The sequence below is a fragment of the Galleria mellonella genome, unplaced genomic scaffold (genome assembly GCF_026898425.1).
Source record: "Galleria mellonella isolate WM207_F2 unplaced genomic scaffold, CSIRO_AGI_GalMel_v1 utg312, whole genome shotgun sequence".
Classification (NCBI taxonomy): domain Eukaryota; kingdom Metazoa; phylum Arthropoda; class Insecta; order Lepidoptera; family Pyralidae; genus Galleria; species Galleria mellonella.
This window is the reverse complement of record NW_026442074.1, coordinates 3,700,892-3,720,597: the sequence shown is the minus strand read 5'-3', so window position 1 is coordinate 3,720,597 and position 19,706 is coordinate 3,700,892. Positions and strand designations below refer to the sequence as shown.

At 31.8% G+C, this 19,706-nt stretch overlaps 1 protein-coding gene across 1 annotated transcript in view; it reads left to right on the top strand.

Moving 5' to 3' along the window:
• Positions 1-19,706, top strand: part of LOC113515231 (uncharacterized) — a 436,442-nt gene that overhangs the window by 408,569 nt on the left and 8,167 nt on the right. Inside the window, exons 12-24 of the mRNA XM_052895915.1 lie at positions 10,952-11,105; positions 11,745-11,906; positions 12,705-12,804; positions 13,917-14,055; positions 14,966-15,141; positions 15,334-15,416; positions 15,687-15,851; positions 15,934-16,044; positions 16,234-18,109; positions 18,209-18,308; positions 18,382-18,613; positions 18,835-19,232; positions 19,483-19,673. Of these exons, the coding sequence (XP_052751875.1) occupies positions 10,952-11,105; positions 11,745-11,906; positions 12,705-12,804; positions 13,917-14,055; positions 14,966-15,141; positions 15,334-15,416; positions 15,687-15,851; positions 15,934-16,044; positions 16,234-18,109; positions 18,209-18,308; positions 18,382-18,613; positions 18,835-19,232; positions 19,483-19,673 (3,887 nt within the window). The remainder of the gene's footprint in view (positions 1-10,951; positions 11,106-11,744; positions 11,907-12,704; positions 12,805-13,916; positions 14,056-14,965; positions 15,142-15,333; positions 15,417-15,686; positions 15,852-15,933; positions 16,045-16,233; positions 18,110-18,208; positions 18,309-18,381; positions 18,614-18,834; positions 19,233-19,482; positions 19,674-19,706) is intronic.

Sequence of the window (19,706 nt, the reverse complement as noted above, 5' to 3'; positions counted from 1 at the left end):
CCATGCAAACACAACTGCTTCACGGTAAAAACATGAATGGGACAGAGGTGCCCAAGCAAACGACTTTTGTACAAAGTCTTCATCTGGCAAATATGTTTAGAGTAATATTATATACCTACTAGACTTACAAGAGAAAATAAATATATATTGTCCGTAAATTAAAAAGACAACAACTCCTTTGCTAAAATATAAAATAATTAAAAAAAATGGGATTCACAATAATGCAGGAATTCTAACAATATATAAACTAAAATGTTAATCATGCATTATTAAGCTGTCATTGAAAATTTTAATTTTGTTGGCAAAAATGTATTTGTAAAATTCCGAAATAAAATATGAAGTAAATGCAAAGTTTATAATGGTAGATATATCTGCAACGTATTCCTTGATTATCGCTTTAATTCACTAACGGAGTACTTTTTGAATAATCAATCAAACACATTGAATTTTATACAATTATTTTTTAAATATTGACAGTCAATTGCAACTTTGACACATTTCGGTAAGCTAAATTTATGAACGATCTTCAATTAAAGTTATAGTATTTATGTGACATCACCTAAAAATAAAATACACCAAAAAAACAACAATACAAATTAATAATATAGTGATTGAAGATAACTGCATAATTATATCTTATACTTATAAAACATATAACTTAAATAAAAAAATGTTTATTTTATAATTATAGGTACATAATGTACGCAGCGCCGTTTTTAATTTTGAATAATAACAGTCTTGTTTACTGTTTTATATTTTATTTATTACATGATCCGTAACATTAAAGTAACAGCGCTCGTTACACATTTTATACTCTCCCTCCCTTAAGATTTATATCGTAGAATCAAGTAGATTCTCTACAGATTATCATAGCGTTTTCTCATTCCGACTTGAGCTTTATGTGAAGTCTGAGTTATTACTGGTCGAATGATTGAAGGACACTCGTATTTCTTATAAGATTTTGTACTTACTTCATATAGTTTAAGATGAAATACTCAAAGTGCGATATTCTTGGTATCACAAATAATAATTATATTTTGGTAACTCTACTTATGCACACAGTGACGAATCGCATATGTTCAGATATAGTCTATGGTACAATTTCATGTGTACAAAAAAAGACTTGAATTATTTTAGATGAAGAGTTGGTAGAAAGATATTCGATCTAGATATTTATTATTAATCTCAGTTCTTACACTTAAAGAGAGAGGAAAGTTCCACTTGATACTAATAAAAATTGTAAAATATTTTGGCTAGTGTGGTAATTCTAAGCTGTCACGTTAAGTCCCTTGCAGAGTAAATATAGATAATTATATACGAATTTCTAGATAGGTTATCCTACAAATTTTCTAAGTTATGTTTATTACGCATACATACTTATATGACTTATTTGCTTTAAATAAAATTTGCTATACAGCGGAATATGGTAAAAGTAATTGTTAATTTAGAATATGATACACCAAATTTTATTCAATTGAATAACAGACATTCGTACATCTTTCCAAATTTTCACAGTAATAGTTGGACAGCAATTTCCACTACACTGAATTTCAAGTTTCTTAGACAATTCAAGAATAGATGTCGATCAGAAATATTCAGAAGTCAATATTCTAAACAATTTACACTTGAAATCATTACCAATATTAAATATATATGAATTATTCGACCATGAATTTTGGAATAAACAATCCCCATCTCCCTTGTCCATAGTATGAGTGATTCTCGTTCCTCGTACCATTAATTTTGCTTGTCAAAACCCATAAAACACGCAGCTTGTAGCCATAATAAATATTGCGAGATGAATGATTTTGTAGACGGCCATTTTGTTAGACCCCCTCTGGGCTATATGTAATTATTAATCAATCTTACCCCGAGATCTTCGCTACTTGAATTCGTTTAACGAATAAAAGAAAGACTGAGACAGTTGGCACCAAAAACATATTAACATGATCATATCTTTATTTTAAAAACTCCTATACACTGTTGTATACACAAATTAGAATTTAAAGGGGTTTGATATGGCAATAAAATTATACGATACAAAAACATAATTTAGTCCACAGAAACAGCAACACTTAAAGTACTATGGACATTACAATATATTTTATAATATCCATAGTGCTATATGCATAACGTATCTCTGTAGGCACTAGTTGCCGCTTTCCATCAGGTGGATCATTAAGTTATTTGTCGTACTCGGTTGTGTTAAAAAAGAATGGGGCATTATATACTGCTTCGTCTCTCTTCCTCTCTTTCTCTCTGTCTCTTATCTAACATTGTATTTTATTTATGATTTTATTGCTTGGAGGTTTTATTAATATTTGTATTGTACTTATATTGCTGACTGTACCTAATCTGCAAAGGATTATATTTCTTAACTTTGTGAATCAATTAAGTTCCCGACTTATTTTGATAATGAGAAATATTGTTAACAAAGCCTTATTAATCTGAAAGATGATGCTCACTTACCAGCTCGTTTTTGCCAAGTGAAATTCCAATAGGCTCAGAAAATAATGTGTATATGAACTAGTTACTTTTAATAATAGGTAATAGCTTTTAACTGTGACTATCTCACACTTGAATAATAATAATACATTTTTTTACATTTCTATAGATGTTAGGGTTGACAATAATACATTTTTTATATTCGAAAACCTAAATGACTTTCGAATAATAATTAAGGTTTTAAAGGAATATACGAGTATCATTCACGGACTCTTCATTCATCTGCTTCATAACTAATGATTACTTTTACTACGTTCGTCAACAAATGCCTTTAACTCTCATTACCTGACTTTGGATTGTAGTAATTAGAAATATTTTCATATTCGAATAGATGTTAGAGTTGACAAAAATTGCATGTTTATATTTGCTAGTCGTTTAATATAAAAATTTAAGATTTTAAGGAATATATCATTCGCTGTCTCGTAGATTGATTATGTTTACATTAGGTTTACATGCAAATTTTGCTCTTATAAATCAATTTTGTAAATCTATAATGTTCTCATTTGAATAAACTTTAAACAATACATTACATATATGTAATCTGGGTTCTAGATACTTGCAAATACATAAATTAAAATATATTCTAAATGAGACCTTATTACATTCTTCATAAATCATCATGTGCTTCAAATCAATAACTTCAAGTTTCCCCCAATTCATAAGGAAGCTAAAGAAACTTTGTCTTTGAACTATCAATACCTCCTGAAATATTTATGTAAATAGTTCTCATATAAATTATAGTTCCTTTATACTACATTAGCATAGTCGTAAAATAAGTTGGATCGACCTGAATGTAAATTCATCTAGATATTTCTTGGATTCAGTAACATATAAGTCCTCAGGAATGGTCCCATTCGTGTTTCAACCGTGAAGCACTTGTGTGTGCATGGCTGTGTTTCGGTTTGAAGGGTGGGATATGGAGTAAATTTACAGGGTACAGTGGAATAACACCTGAGTCTTCAGGAATGGCAACGCATGGGAGGTATCATGGATGAAACAGTATACTCTGTTAAGCCCATGGTACTGCTCATTTATATTGGCGACGGTTACCACTTTCTATCAGGTGGGCCGTCAGCTTGTTTGCCATTTTAAGTGGTATAATAAAAATATATAGTTGTTAAATCTAGAACAATTTTAAAATGAAGGAAGTAGTAAGTAATGAAACAGTAACACCGACTGCGCCATTGAGATACGATGGCGACACATCAGTGTTAGACGAAGATGAAAGTAGATCAATTTGGTAATTATAAAGAATTGACCAGAAATTAGCCATGATGGTTTCCAAAGAGGATCGTGTGAAGGTCAACCTAACAAAAATTTGCCTTAATTTAATATTGCTAGCAAGAATATCGTAGCCGCTAATAACCCTGAATTTAACGCTAAAACTCTCTGTTCGTACATACATCTCTAATGTTCATACATTTTCATAACTTTTCTCATGCACACGCCAGATTCGTAAACTACTTTTCCCTCATATAGCGTACAGTCTGTCTGATTAAAGGTAAAATATTGTTTTAATAAAGCTAAAACGAAGTAAGGAGTCCAATGTACAGGAACAAAATTGATCCTTAAAACTGTAATAGGTATAATTGTAGGAGAGTTTCCGTGACAACAATCAATATATTTGTAAAAGACGGTACAGAGCGGAAACCAAAAGGGTGATTCTCCTATACGTATGACAGCAATATTTCACGAAAACTTGCTAAACTTATATTATTATTTTAATAAATTATAACTAAATGATATCTATAAATGATAAATCGTCATCATCATAATAGCTGTTAACAGTCCTTTGCTAAACATAGAGACCGACACATGAGATTTATTTAAGAAAAATTAATATGAGCGGTCTTGATAAAACCAATAGATACTAAATCAATAATTTTAAATTAGAATTTGTGACTGTCTGTCTGTCTGTTTGTTTGCTTCGGCATCACGCAAAAACTATTGCATAAAGTGTGCAGTAGATTTTGCGTGATGTTTCACAGTTATGTTCCTAAAATCTAACTTGAAATCGGATGATCTTTAAATCCGATTGATCCGATGTTGATTTTTCTATTTCTAAAATCCGTTAGAAGTAATAAGCAAGAAGCTAGTTGTAAAATCAATTATAAAACGTAACATGACTGCTTATTATTTGAGTTATCTGCAACTAATATATTTCACTAGTTTGTTTCTCTCTCTCTCTTTCCGTCTTCTTCATTACTGAAAGTCGTGTCCTTGAAAGGTGTCTGTTGCCTCTCTTATGATGTTATTTCATTTTGCACGGTCTTCAGCTTTTCTCAGGGCAGCTGCAATTGACAGTCCCGTAACGGCGGTTACTTGGTCCAACCATCGATTATTTACTATTTAAACTAGTTTGTTTAATTATATACTAATTTGATAATCTCGTACTAATTGGTAGTTCGTATTCACACCGATTTATAATGTAATTTATAATTTCAACTTTTTAAAACAATAGCTGAGTTTCTTGTCCATTTTTCTCACCTAAAATTGCATTCCGAATGGGTAGATTCATTAACAAATTACTTCAACAATGATTTTCATATTTGTATCATACCAAATTAATAATATAATAAAAATTAAGTTTCTTTGAATTTTTTTTTTCTTTTTTCCTATATACCATATACTTTTCTCAAACAAACCAGTAGCATTTGCGATGTCGTAGTAAGTAATATTTAGAACTAATTTATAATAGTAATTTTAATTCTTAAATCGCTGTACAGAGGCAGCGCTATCATTGGCTGACCAGCCGCATTTTTTCTTTTTATTTAATTATCATACATAAATACATTAAAAAAATTTTATTTTTAGTACCACTTAAACCTCTTGGGCTTATGTGTGATACTTCAGCCCAAGAGCCTTTCAGATTTATTAATACAAAACGTCATAAATTGCCGTGTGGTCCTGGCATAAAATAGGCCACCCCTTCCTTTCCCGTGGGTGTCGTAAGAGGCGACTAAGGGAGGACGAGTAATGAACAGCAGCAATGTCCCTATTAAAACGTCTTCAAAGCCTAACTGCGGTTGCCAATCCGACTGCCAATCGTGGCAACTATTGGCGAATCCCCCCCAAGGGGGTTGTATTTCATATTCAGCAGTGGACAATTAAAGACTGAACAGGTTTCAGCTGTTGTAATCGTTTGCTGTTATAGGGAATCACCCTCCAGGATAGATGCGAGTGAACATCTCGCGCGTTGTAGGAATTTTATTAAACTCTTAATGCCCCTTAGGCGACGGGGCTGCGTAACTCGGTAAATTTCTACGTGGATAAAGAAGGCTTTAGGCGGACACGGTAAATGCTGTTTGTTTAAATTATTCTTTGAAGTAAATGAACATAGAATAACAAGTAGATATGAAGAAAAAGTCGGCAGGACACACTTTGTGTTTGCGTAATAACATTAAAATTAAATGTTCTGATACTATAAATTGTAATTTGAGATAAATTGAAAATAAATTATTTTAAGATTTTACTGTGCAAGAGAAAACAGATACACGATTTAATGATAATAACACAATTACAAACTTAATAATAATTATTATGATAATCTTATCGTTTGCAAAAAGAATAATAAGAATCAGTTTATATTTGCTTGACGAATTTAGTCTTTGCCTAGACTTTTGATTATGAAGATGCACAAAAATACTTTATTAATAGTACATTGCTGTCGAGGCCGGAAATAAAGCAATTTACGGCTGTGCTGTATTGAACTGACGAAGCGAAGCAGACGACTTTCCCAGTTTCCAAGTGATTGTGTATATTTCAGATTGGAAAAATAATTTGAAAAAAAAAATATTACAATACTAAATATTATGTATATACAGCAACGATATTTTTGCCTACATGATACAGGAAGATTACAGACAAATTTAAGTGAATGTATTGAAACGACTTATACGTATACTTTACATGTCAACTTAGGCCCTAATTGACTTTGGCTAAATATTTGAATTTTATGCAACTTTTTTTTAATGCAACAGAATGGCAAACAAGCTGACGGCCCACCTGATGAAAAGTGGTAACCGTCGCCTATATATAAGCACTACCATTGACATAACAGAGTATACTGTTTTGTCCATGATACCCCACATACATTGCCATTCCTGAGGGCTCAGGTGTTATTCCTCTGTACCCTGTAAATTCTCTACCATATCTCACCCTTCAAACTGAAACACAGCCATGCTGCTTCACGGTAGAAACAGGAATAGGGCAGAAGTAAGCCACAGCGTGTCTTGTACAATTATATTACCTTGAAGACGAAAAAGAGTTGCAACATTTTCTTTGCTTTCCGTATATTATTTCTATTTTTTTACCAAAGTACTGTGGGAGATTTACTAAAGTTTGTTACGCTATTATAGTCTGTTTCAATAGTTATTTAATTTAATTAAAATTTATTAAATGATTTAAATTTAAATTTAATTTGTTTGTTTAAATAAACATTTATAGTTAATAATATGTAAATAAACGAAAATTTTAACTATGACAGTCGGCTTATGTCCAATAAACAGTAGGACATTTTTTTTTTTTTTTATTTAAAATAACTTTATTGACTAAAATAAAATAAGTTACAAAAGGCGGACTTAATGTTAGTAGAATTCTTTACATGTTAATCTTTAGGATGAAATCACAAATAAAAATCGTTTTTATTGTTACCATTTGTTACTAAATTAATTTAGAAAAAGTTTTTTTGTGACAATTACATAAAAATTTGGACACCTTTTTATTAAAGTCTATTAAAATAAATTAAATTCTTTTTCTAGTCTAGTCAAAGTGAAGCGGTATCTCAAATAGTAAGAGTTACTGGCTCCATCACGGCGTGGGTTCAAATCCCATCCGTTTCGATATATTTCAATTACGTAGTAGAGTAATAGTAAATGTAGCTAATAGTAGTTATTATTATTATTGGAATCTACTTATATGTATATTTCTCAGTTATAATACTTATCGCATTTATTTATATCTATATATATGGGAAAGATACATGGCAGCCTATGGTATAAACGTATTACCCCCACACTGCCCTATGGGACGTGACACATTTCATGCTACTTACTTTGCATTTTCGTAACTCCAGATGTCACAAATGCACAAACATATATGTTCTTTATTGTACTTGTAAATTATATATATATATATATATATATATATATATATATATATATATATATATATATATATATATATATATATAATACGGGCTAATCTAACTACGTATATATATATATATTTTATTGTATATATATATATATATATATATATATATATAATAAAATAAAATTGTATTTCAACTATACAATGGCTGTACCTGAAAGATGCTTAAGATAAAATATATAACGGGTCTTAATAAAAGCAATAGAAGCCGAAACAATATTTTTTTAGAAATTTTATCTGTCTATCTCACTCTATGTTTGTTCCGGCATAACGCAAAACATACTGCATCAAGTTGAATGCAGTATTTAAAGTTGTGTTTTTGTGATCTAAACAGCAGAATGCAGTAATAGGTAAAACATATATGTGTTTGTAATATAAAATATTCAGTTTAAAGAACGTACACAAGACATTTTATAAAAGACTGACTCAGAACAAATTTAAAAACAATACATGTTTCAAAAAAAACGTCAGTATCAATAGACAATATTAAAACTTAAACGTCCTGAAGATCTAACTTAAAATCTGACATATGTTGATACGGCATCTAAAAGTGGTTTATTTCATTAGTAAATATAAATACTAATAGCACATCTACTTCAATTACTTTTCCATCAATCAATATACCATTATTGACACCTGACTATAGATTTAGGACTTATAATAACCGATCGTTATTCTTCTTGATTGGTTATAGACGACTATTATCTGTGGCTTCCGTCTTGTATAACTTCGTCCATAGATTATTCTGAACACGAATTGAATTAATTTTAGTATGCTCGATCAACTTTTGACGTTTCACGCAAAGTTTTCTCCCAATTTGAATTTTACAATTATATTTAATTGCATAACGTCAATTTATTCTTCAATTGTTTTCAAAAATTTTTTATCAAAATTTTAATAATTATTATACTAAAAAATTTTTTATACCTTCGTGGAGTTTAAACAACACATTGTAAATTATACTAATTCAAATATCTAAACTATAATGTAGTTATAAAATATAATAAAAAAAAATTACATTTTCTTGAGTTCTTCAATCAACTAAGGTCCTACTGATGCATATGAACCCCTCCTCATAGAAAAAAAAAATAGGGAGAAAAAAGAAAACTAATTAAATAGTTATACCACTATTATAACTTGTACCCTAGCTAGCTATATCTATGCAACTTGATATAGAAATTTAAAAAATGGTACACTACATAAATAGGTGTAGTTCATGTTACTCACTGGTAGTATAGTTGTCTATAGGTAAAATATATTTTAAAAATAATTGTAATTCTTTTTTAATTTATTCAATACAAACAATAATTAAAAAGTGTATCGTCCAAAAAAAAACAAATTTAATTATGACCAGTTACTTTGATCTAAGAACTAAACTATTGAACCGATTAAGTATATCTTATCAGATAAAAAAAAAATTTTCGAAATCGGTTTAAAACTGGCAGTTCTGGGGTGACAAATATAAAAAAAAAATACAAATGAATACCTTCTTCTTTTTGGAGTCGATTAAAAAACTTTTCCTCTTTATACTCGTAACATTATTATAGATATAACCGTCTATGGTAAACATTTAATATTTCTAATGACGAGATAACTTCCTCAAATTCTTTTATGCCCGGTTATTCGTTAATTAAGACAGTATTAATTGCTCTTTCTACTTCCAATCTGTTAGAAGTGACAATTTTATTAACCTCTCGATAAAATTATATTATTATAAAAATGTATTACGTTCTTACTCTAAAGACAACCAATGATCTGACCATTCGTAAGTTTTTAAAACTAAAATTAACATATTAAGGTGTGTAAACTGTTTTCTTTCTACACAATAATATTTTTAAATTAATCAATTTACACACTCGATTGCCGCCACAACTTTTAACTTAGCTTACTTTCGACGAAAAAAAAAAAGCAATTCCTTTTTCAATAATACGACATTAACACTGTCTATCAAATATTTTGTCGGAGGAAAACAGCCAGTGTGGAGTATAATAAAAATAAAATAACAAAAATGGCGGCGGCAGAAATTTGGAGGCTGTTCGCTACGCAAGAAACTTCGGGTAACGACTATAAATGTGACTAGTCTATTATCATGAGAGTGTTTTTTTATTTGTTCCTTTTATTTATTACTCATCGATACCGACTCGAGGGAAGTTTATTAAAGTTTTCGAACAGCCTTCAGTGTTTGAAACCGCCATTTTGGTAAATCGTACCGCTTCTCGTCCGCATTGCTTTGGGGTGTTTTGTATTGTTGCAACTGTTCGAAAACTTTGCACTATTATTATTATTTTATGTTGTTTCATTTTTGTCGTTACTGATATCATTTATTTTAGTTTAACCCTTGACCAAGCAATTATGTTTAAAAAAAAACTTGTTCTATTTTAGTACCTAAATGTCGACAGTGTTACGTACTCGGTGAAGGGTTAACAAATTTTTCTCGATTTTTATTTAGTAGTTGCGTCCGCTATTTTTTATAAGTTAATTCTTTATTTCTTCATTTTTATTTGCATATCACACATTTTATTATACGAAATAAATAGTAAGACTGTTCATATACATATTTTCTATATACTAAAACATTATGAACAGTGTAATACCGTTTGGAACAAAATAATTACTGCAAGATATTTATTTATATACTTGGTATAATTTTAACATAAAACTGTTATATTAATAAAAGGTAAATCTTTTTTTTATATTATATACAACTGTGTATTGTATTGCCATAGTTGATTCTTAAAAAAAATTATAAAAAAATATAAGTTAATAAAACAATTATGATAATTAAAAATGAAAATAAATTAATATCATATTTATTATTACATAGCTACTGTTCGTATATATATTATTTTATGCACAAATTCATTTACTGACATAGATTGGCAATGCAATAATGAAAATAAAACAATAAATAAAAAATAATTGGATACTACACGCGTCTTGTGTATACATTTGTAAGTTTATTCCTTTGTCTGATTTATATTTAGGTATACCTCATAATAAAAAAAAAACAGACCATTATACGTCAATAAACATGTAGTACAGGGTCTCACTTATCTAACTATATACCAGTATCCACGTTTAGACGCAAGAAAGCGTAGTACAAACTTGCCAACCACGCAAAAAGGCCTGACGGTGGGTCGCGGTAATGCGCAGTTGGCAAACTTGTACTATATGAAAACCTCGGAGCCTTTACACAGAATAGTGCGATACATACGTCAAGTGCCTTACATATCCAATTATTCTATATACTCTATATTCTATCTGTGGTGTAAAATATATAATGAATTCTCGACAGGTACGTATTCACGATAGTCAGCTATTTGATCGGGGTGTTCATTTTCGCCACTATAGTGGGCCAGGTCGGCAATGTGATCACAAACAGAAACGCAAATCGGCTCGAGTTCGAGAGACTCCTCGACGGAGCCAAGACTTATATGCGCCACCACAAGGTAAGAAGTGATACAAAAAATATCATTGGACATAAATTATACAATGCCATCTAACGCCAAACTAAGTAAAGATTGTACTGTCTTGATTGTTATATTCAGTGGACGCAGGTGGCTCAGGACTGTTCCTTATAGCAGTCTATGGAGGAAGCCTATTTCAGTAGTGGACAGATAATGGCTGAGATGATAAAATACTAAAGACTTATGTTTTTTTATAAATATATCCAATTAATATAATAAATGCGAAAATTTGTAACAATGGATAAAATAATGATTGGATGTTTGTTACTCTTTCATACAAAAACTACTAAACAGATTTGAATGAAATTTGGTATATGGATAGGTGTCTATCTCTATAGGCTATCTTAGTAGATAGGGTGCTATATATATTTAATGATTTACGCGGGGAAAGTCGCGGGATATTCTACATAGAAAATATCTTGATCTTTTGTATCAAACAAAGACATATACCTACCTACTCATATATACAAATGTTTGTACTGTATATCTATGAATCTTTGGATAAAACTTGTATATATTTATAACAACAAAAAGTTCCAGAAACGCAACACTTTTTGCTCCTTATTTCCTCGAATTAACGTCTAAAACATATCCGTAGAGGTAATAACGCTTTCAATTCAGGTGCCTGGCGGTATGAAGCGACGTGTTCTCCGCTGGTATGATTATTCCTGGTCGCGCGGTCGGATACAGGGCGGCGGTGACATCAACACGGCCCTCGGCCTCCTGCCCGATAAACTGAAGACGGAGCTCGCACTGCACGTCAATTTGAGTGTACTTAAAAAAGTAAGTACGGCACTTGATTCGCAACATTGTGCCACAGTGTGCAAGTTACAAAGTCAAACGCTTGACGCACCGTGCAGCGAAACGCGGTGATGCACGTTAACTTTATAATCAAAGATATATAATTAAAGATTATATCCTAACAAAAAGACTTCAGTTGTGACAAAGTCACTTATTTGATCTACCAACTAAACTACTGAGCTTCGACTACTTGAAAACTGTATAAAACGCATGGAGTTTTCATACGGCAGTTCGACGTACGTGTATCAATCAAGAGCCTAACACTCAAAATAATTACCTCATAACTCCATCAATTATAAACTGATTTGGAAAATTCTTTTTTATCTGAAAGGATATACTAATAGAATAGTCCCATACAAATTTAATCAAAATCTGTTTAATAGTTTAGTTTTTAAGTCAAAATAAGTTCTTCAAAAAAAGGGAATAGAGGGTCGGCAACACGCGCGTAATAAATACCCCTGGTATTGCAAGCATTCATAGGCTATAGTTACCGCTTACTATCAGCTAGGTCGTATGCTTGTTTGCCACCTCAGTGGTATAAAAAAATAAGTTGTTTTTCCACAATTGAAGTTGGTTTTTTTGTGGAATACAATTTAATTATTTTCTTCAATTGGGAATGATAAATAAGCTAACTGCCCATTTATGAAATGAAAGTGTTATCCGTCGCTCATAATCATGAATAGCACTATGAACATAATACGAATACACTATGATATCCATGGTATCCCATATGCATTACCTCGCCTAAACCTCTAACCATAATTATACTTTACTTTCTAGGTAACCATATTCCAAGAATGCCAACCAGAGTTCCTACACGACCTAGTTCTGAAAATGAAGGCCTATATTTTTACTCCTGGAGATTCAATATGTAGGAAAGGTTGGTATTACTGTTTATATACTTATGAATAATAACATATACTTATAATTAGTAGAATATCGTACTATTATTATAAAATTGTAATTAGACGATGTCTGTACATGAGAAATATTTAAGAAAAATTTATGTGAAGGGCATTGATGAGAGCACTAGAATCCGAGATACTAATCATTTTGAGAAATTTATCTGTCTGTCTAGAATTTGTTCGAGCATAAACTATTAGACCAAATTACATACGGTTTTTACAATTTTAGTCCTGAATGTGTAACTTAAAAACTGGTATATGTTTTATCTCAATATGCCATCTCGAAGTAGACAGTCTATTTCATTTTTTTTTCCTATTTCTAAAATCCACGCATTTGTTAGTTTGTAAAGAAAAAACTAGCAATGATTATAATAAAATCTGATATTGTTTCGTGACTTAGTTGGCACGTAAAACCATTGTCCGCTGAACCATGCTTTCTTATGTGACAAAGATGATCTAACTAATTTTGATAGTAGAGAACACCACTCTTATACGAATGGTAGCATTCTTCTTATAGTGCCTATCCAACTATCAGCTCATTGAAACTGCCCTTGTCTCTTGCGATTTTTTATACAATTTAGAACGTGCAAACAAGCTTACGGCCCACTTGATGGAAAGTAGTAATCGTCTATAGACATGAACAGTATCATGGACAAAACAGAGTATTATCTGTCGCCCATGATCCCCTTTATATGTTGCCATTCCTGAAGACTAAGATATTATTCCTCTGTTGCCTGTAATTTCATTGGCATATCGCATCCTTCAAACCGAAACATAGCCATGTAAAAACAACTGCTTTACGGCAGAAACATGAATGAGACAGAGGTACAAAAACAGACGATTTTTGTATAAAGTCCACCTCGTAATGGTGGAATATTTCGGCTGTACGCGCAATTCCTGTCCTCTACTGGATGTTATGAAGCTAAGAAGTTTGTGCGGCTAACTCGTCTCTTGCCAGCAACTTTTCCCATCATGATGACGTGTAAAAGTTGATATCTGTCGTCGTCGTTCATGTCGAATAATAGTAGTAATGTTAAATTATAAGCGAAATACTGTAATGATCACTAAAATGTATCTATTTACACAGGCGAAGTAGCAAGAGAAATGTTTATCATAGCCGATGGTATACTAGAAGTAATATCTGAGACAGGCAGGGTACTCACCACAATGAAAGCTGGAGACTTCTTTGGCGAGATCGGAATATTGAACTTGGATGGACTCAATAAGTAAGAAATTAAACCACTTTATTTTTAATGTTTGATAAAGTTTCTTAATTCGTCTGTAATTTTTGTACGTATTAAGTAATCATCATCGTCATTATCTCATCCTTTAACTGTTCACAGGTGAACATAGGCCTCCCCTATAAGTGGGTTTTTGCCAGTAGTTACCACGCTTGGTAAGCGGATTGACAACCGCAGTTAGGCTTTGGTGATGTTCTAAAATGTACGCTGCTGTCCATTAATCGACCATTATCTTCCCCTTAGTCGCCTCTTAGGGAAAGGAAAGGATTTTATACTGGGACTACATGGCAATATTATACAATTAATTGATTTTTTCAAAATTATTTTTGATGATAGGGTCCCGTCCTATGTTCATCTAATAAATTTTGTCATTATTCAACTTGCTTTTTTTGAGATCCAATGCTCAAATTATATTACCTAATAACCTGTTATTAAATCACGACGCAAGAATGCTTTATATAAAACAATATTTATCAGCTTTTCAATTTTTTTTTACCTCAACAAAATGCATGCACAGGTGATCACAATATTATATTATATAAATACAAACAATAATTGTACATAATTGCAAGATAGATTGATGTATGGATGGATGGCTCTATCACGCAAAAACTATTGACCGGTTTTTAATGAAATTTGCTACACGGGTAGGTTATATCCCAAGATAAAATATAAAATACTTTATATATTTACCCATTGATTCACATAGATAAAGCAGCAGGATACAGCTAGTACATAAATAAACCGGAATTATGGTGGTAGGCTCTTGTGAAATATAAATAATTCGAGTCTTACGTTCAGCATAATAGCAACAATCAATCATGTCTCTGACTACCCTATCAGGGATTACAATTGTGGACATTTTTTTTAATAAATAATTTATCACAATCCCCAGACGAACAGCAGACGTACGCTCTGTTGGTTACTCGGAATTGTTCTCGCTATCCCGAGAAGATGTGCTAGCAGCTATGAAGGACTATCCAGAAGCTCAAGAGATACTCCAAACTCTTGGCAGGAAGCGGTTGCAGGAGGCTAAGAGTATGTCAAGGCAAAAAGTAAAGGGTAGCAAAGGTAATTATTAATACTTCTGACTTATAATGCGCTTATAAATTTCTTAGCGCTTATAAATTCACCTCGGATAGTCGTTGTTACATTTTGAGAACGTTAACCTAATTTCGAATGATTTTAATTACATAAACTTACTGTACATTTATTGATGATTTATTACTTACTGTATTAAAAATAGTGTGTCATGATTTTTAGGAGAAGTACTAAGTCCAGATAAATTGGGCGGCGAAGACAGTACGTCTAAAAGGATAGTTCACAAACTGCGAAGCGATGTAAAGGTATTTTATTAGCTTATTCATAAAAGTTGCATTGTCAGAAACGAAATCTCATAATCATTTAATACCATAAAATATTTACATAACAATCAACACCTCTCATGCGTTTATATATCTCAAAAATTAATAAATTAGAACCTGTATTATTCTTAATCGAAAAAGAGATTTCATTATAAATATTTTTAAAACTTATGCTTTATAAAAATAAAAGTGCTTTAAAAAAAAACTTCTAAATACTTAAGTTCACAATATTTTACCATTTCATATATCTAGGGTATCCGAAACGCAATCCGAAGTAGATCTCGTGCCGGTCGTCGTTCCGGGGAGTCATTAGAACTACAAGCTTTGGCTGGAGCTGAAAGAGCGACAGCCGATGGCAAAGTGCTTAGGCGTATGCCTAGAGTCGAGAGTGATGACTCGCAACCACACAACCACGAGGTTTGTAACTAATTAATAACTTCAGTTATAACATTTATCATACAAGAATATTACTTCAAATATGATGTACAAAATTTTACAGGATTTGAATGGTGAAACTACATCAGGAAGTAAAGACGGTGAAAAATGTATATCACCGATAGGTGCTGGTTTACCTTTGCTAACTCGTTTAAAACTGCTAAAAGAGAAACAGGTAAATTACAGATTTTAATGCATTTCATTTTAATACTTTCTAACATTAATTATCTGTGTTGAGTACATTAATCAATGCATTTTATTATTAAGCTTACTTATATCACTGTATTATCTATATTATTATGCATAGTTAAACAAATTTTACTATAATCATAATAATATAACTGTTTATTAATTACTTCTACAGGATCGTGAAGAAAAAGTAGCAAAACAAAGACTATCAGCATCTTCTGTTGTATCACCACCGCATTGTCAACCGACACCGTCTACAAGTTCAGCTCCAGATGGAGAACCCGAGGTAATTGGGGCGGGACTTCCGCTACTTCAAAGATTACTTTTGCTCAAAGCCAAAGAAGAGAGAGAAAAGAATCAACTCACACCAACAAACAGTAACCAGCCATCGAGTTCAGATACTATCAGTCCAAGTTCCATAAAAAGTCCCCTAAGTCCCACTATAAAAACCCTGAGTCCTATACGAAAAGGATCAGAATCTAGTTCACCAGGAAAACTACAAAGTCCCACAACAAAAACATCCAGAAAAAATTCTTCTGGTTCAAGTGATGGTGCTTCTCGTCCTAAAGTTAGTTTTAAAGATAAGATATTACAAGTTCAAAGTGACGGTACAGCAGTATGTCAGCCACTCAATAAAGATGTCAGTGAAAAGCCTGCTGCAGTAGTCGAACCTACACCCAAGCCAGAAAGCAACTTAATATCTATACCACACTCCATCGTTAGTAAAATCAAATCACCAGCCAAATCGGTAGGTTCATCATTTCGAGATAAACTTAAGTTATTACAAAGTGGTAGTGGACAAAAAGATTCCGAAAACTCATCTTTAGACAAGAGCAAACCACCATCTTTAGATAAAACTGCTGCTGAAATAACACCAATACAAACGACAGATTGTAAAGAAGATTTTAAAACAAAGAAACCTTGGACAAAACTTAAAAAAGCCGCGATATTAGGAGAATCAAAAAGCCAAAGTAAATCTAGTATAGATGAAAAGAAAGACGATAGTGTAACTAAGGAAACAAAAGAGGATTGTAAAGCAGAGATTGTAAATATAAATGTACCTATAGTAACTACAGCGGAACTTGTTAAAATAGACAATAATAATCTCGAAGTTGATAGTGATAATATTAAGCAAGATAAGCCTAAGATTTGCTTAACAGGCCCTTTGGAACCCGTCCAAGAAAAATCTTTAGATTTATTAACGTTATCTCCAAAGAAAATAAAAAACGTAGATCCTAAGCCATCAAGCACTGGAATGCTATTACCCAAAGTCAAAAAATATAAATCTATTGATGATCTCTCACCAGAGTATGGAGGACTACCGTTTGTAAAAAAATTGAAGATTTTAAATGAAAGACAAAAATTAGCTGAACTAGAGAAAGTTGTAAAAATAAGAAGTTCCAGTTTAGATTGCACAAGTTCGTCTGAAGATTTATTATCCGATACACTCACTAGAAGCCATTCTGAAGGAAGCACAATGGATAAAAGAAAATATAAAAGGAAATCAATAGATTCTGTTGGAAGTCATGGATCCAACGAAACACTCGAACGAAGAACACTGAAATCTATTTTAAAAAAGCTTTCAGAAGATGTTACTCCCTCAGAAAGTCCTGAACGAAACAATGAAATAAAAAAATTAATTCGGGCACCTACTTTAGAAGGATATGCTGCGAGGCATTCCAAATTTGCCAAAAGTGTGACATTTCATCGTCACACATTACCATCACCACCTGGCAGTGCTCCAGCAGATTCGAGAAATGAAGTTTTTCAATTGCCAGAGTATAAAAAAGACTGTGTACCACAAATATCATCGCCTACCCAAGATACTGAAAATGATGCTATGTGCCCTCGTAATCAAATAGTGAGACCTACCAGTGACAGCATAAGTCAAGACTATAACCTAAACATAAGAGCTGAATATGATTTACAGCCAAATGTAGATCCAATATATGACTTTAAGTCCTTAAGACCTGAAGAAATAAAAGTGCCTTCGGAGAAACCCAAATTAACATTAATATCAGCTGTCGCCAATCAACGGAAGTTATTAAGAGGTACTGTTTTACTATTTATTTTAAAAATGATATATCAAATACTTAAAAATTGTTATTCAAATTATGTCAAACATATTTCTTCATATCATATTTTTATAGGTTCACTTGAAGAACAGGAATATTTCGGCGAGGTACTATTAGGTATTAAACAAGTTATACAAGGTCATTTACATGACGTTCAAGGAAAATTTCAAGAGAGGTAAAAACACAATATTAGTATAATAAAAAAAATAAAAAGCATACCCTATTACTCCTTAATTAATTAATTTTAGGTTCTGTAGCTTAGAAAATGAAGTGCGAAAACGTGATGAAATTATAAGTCAACTTCAAAAACGTATTCAAGAATTAGAAAAGTTGGGTCTATCGAGTGCCTCAACTACGCAATCAACTGAATCTGAAGAGGCACGTTCATCTCCCCAGAGTGAAAATATTGCAAATCAACCGCTTACTAAAAATGGTAGTTCGGGAAGCGAAGATATATCCGGAGCAGAAGAGGGATTTATGGTATTGTATTTTTTCCATAAATAAAACATAAATCTTTAGAATAATAGTTAAACCTAAAATTAACGGTAAACTAACCTACTACAGTTCCAGAATTATTAATGTACTATACTCAATTATCATGATTAGTTTAAGAAAGAAAATGTTCAACACGCTAAAGTTGTTTCTATTCCAATCTTTCCTATTTTAAAAATGACATTTTAATACGCTCTACTCATTCACAGAGAGGTGACTCACTAGACACTGTATTTGCAACATCGCCACCAACAGCTAGTGCTGATGAAGAGGACAAAGAAAAATCAAATGAAAAAACCACTTTCGTTAGAAAAACTTTATCCACAGAGGAACTCACAGAAGAAAGGCTCACCGAGATGACTGAAATAGAATTAGGGAAATTATCATATTCAGAATTACAGAGTTTGGCAGAATCCTTATCTAGTAAAGTTGATAAAACCTCATCAAGTAAAGAGAAATGGACGTTAAGCAAATCAAAAAGATTGGACTTGAATTTAGATGGTAAAGCTGGGACATATTCGAGAAAACGTGCAGCAAAGTTGAGGCAAAGAAAATCATGGGAAGATCAAAGTGATCAAGAGAGTGTGGAAATGCATGATTTAACACGGTAAGTAAATAATAAATAATAGTATAATTTATTCCAAAAGCCTAACTCAATAAATACTTAAGGTTTTTTTATAATTTTTCATTGATACATCAGATTTGTCAATATGTTTCAATTTGCAATTGTAGCATATTTTTATTAAAGAACACATTGAAATTTTTAAATGGTTAAAAATATTAATATGCTCTCACTTACATATTGTACTAATAATAAAGATAGCATGTTTTATAAAGAATTAAATACGTCTTACCAGACCAATGTCTCCACAAATGACATCAGAAGACAGATCGTTGCTTAGTCCGGAACAGTCCAGTCTACGTACCAGCCGGCGAAGTATTCATCCCTTCCACTTCTTCGGCACCCACCTTGACACCACCAAATCGAAAATCAAGAAAACCTTATCAGTAGATACCGGGATGCACCATACTGGAAGAAATGAAAGGAGTAAGTAATGAGGAAATCTCTTTTCTTAGAATT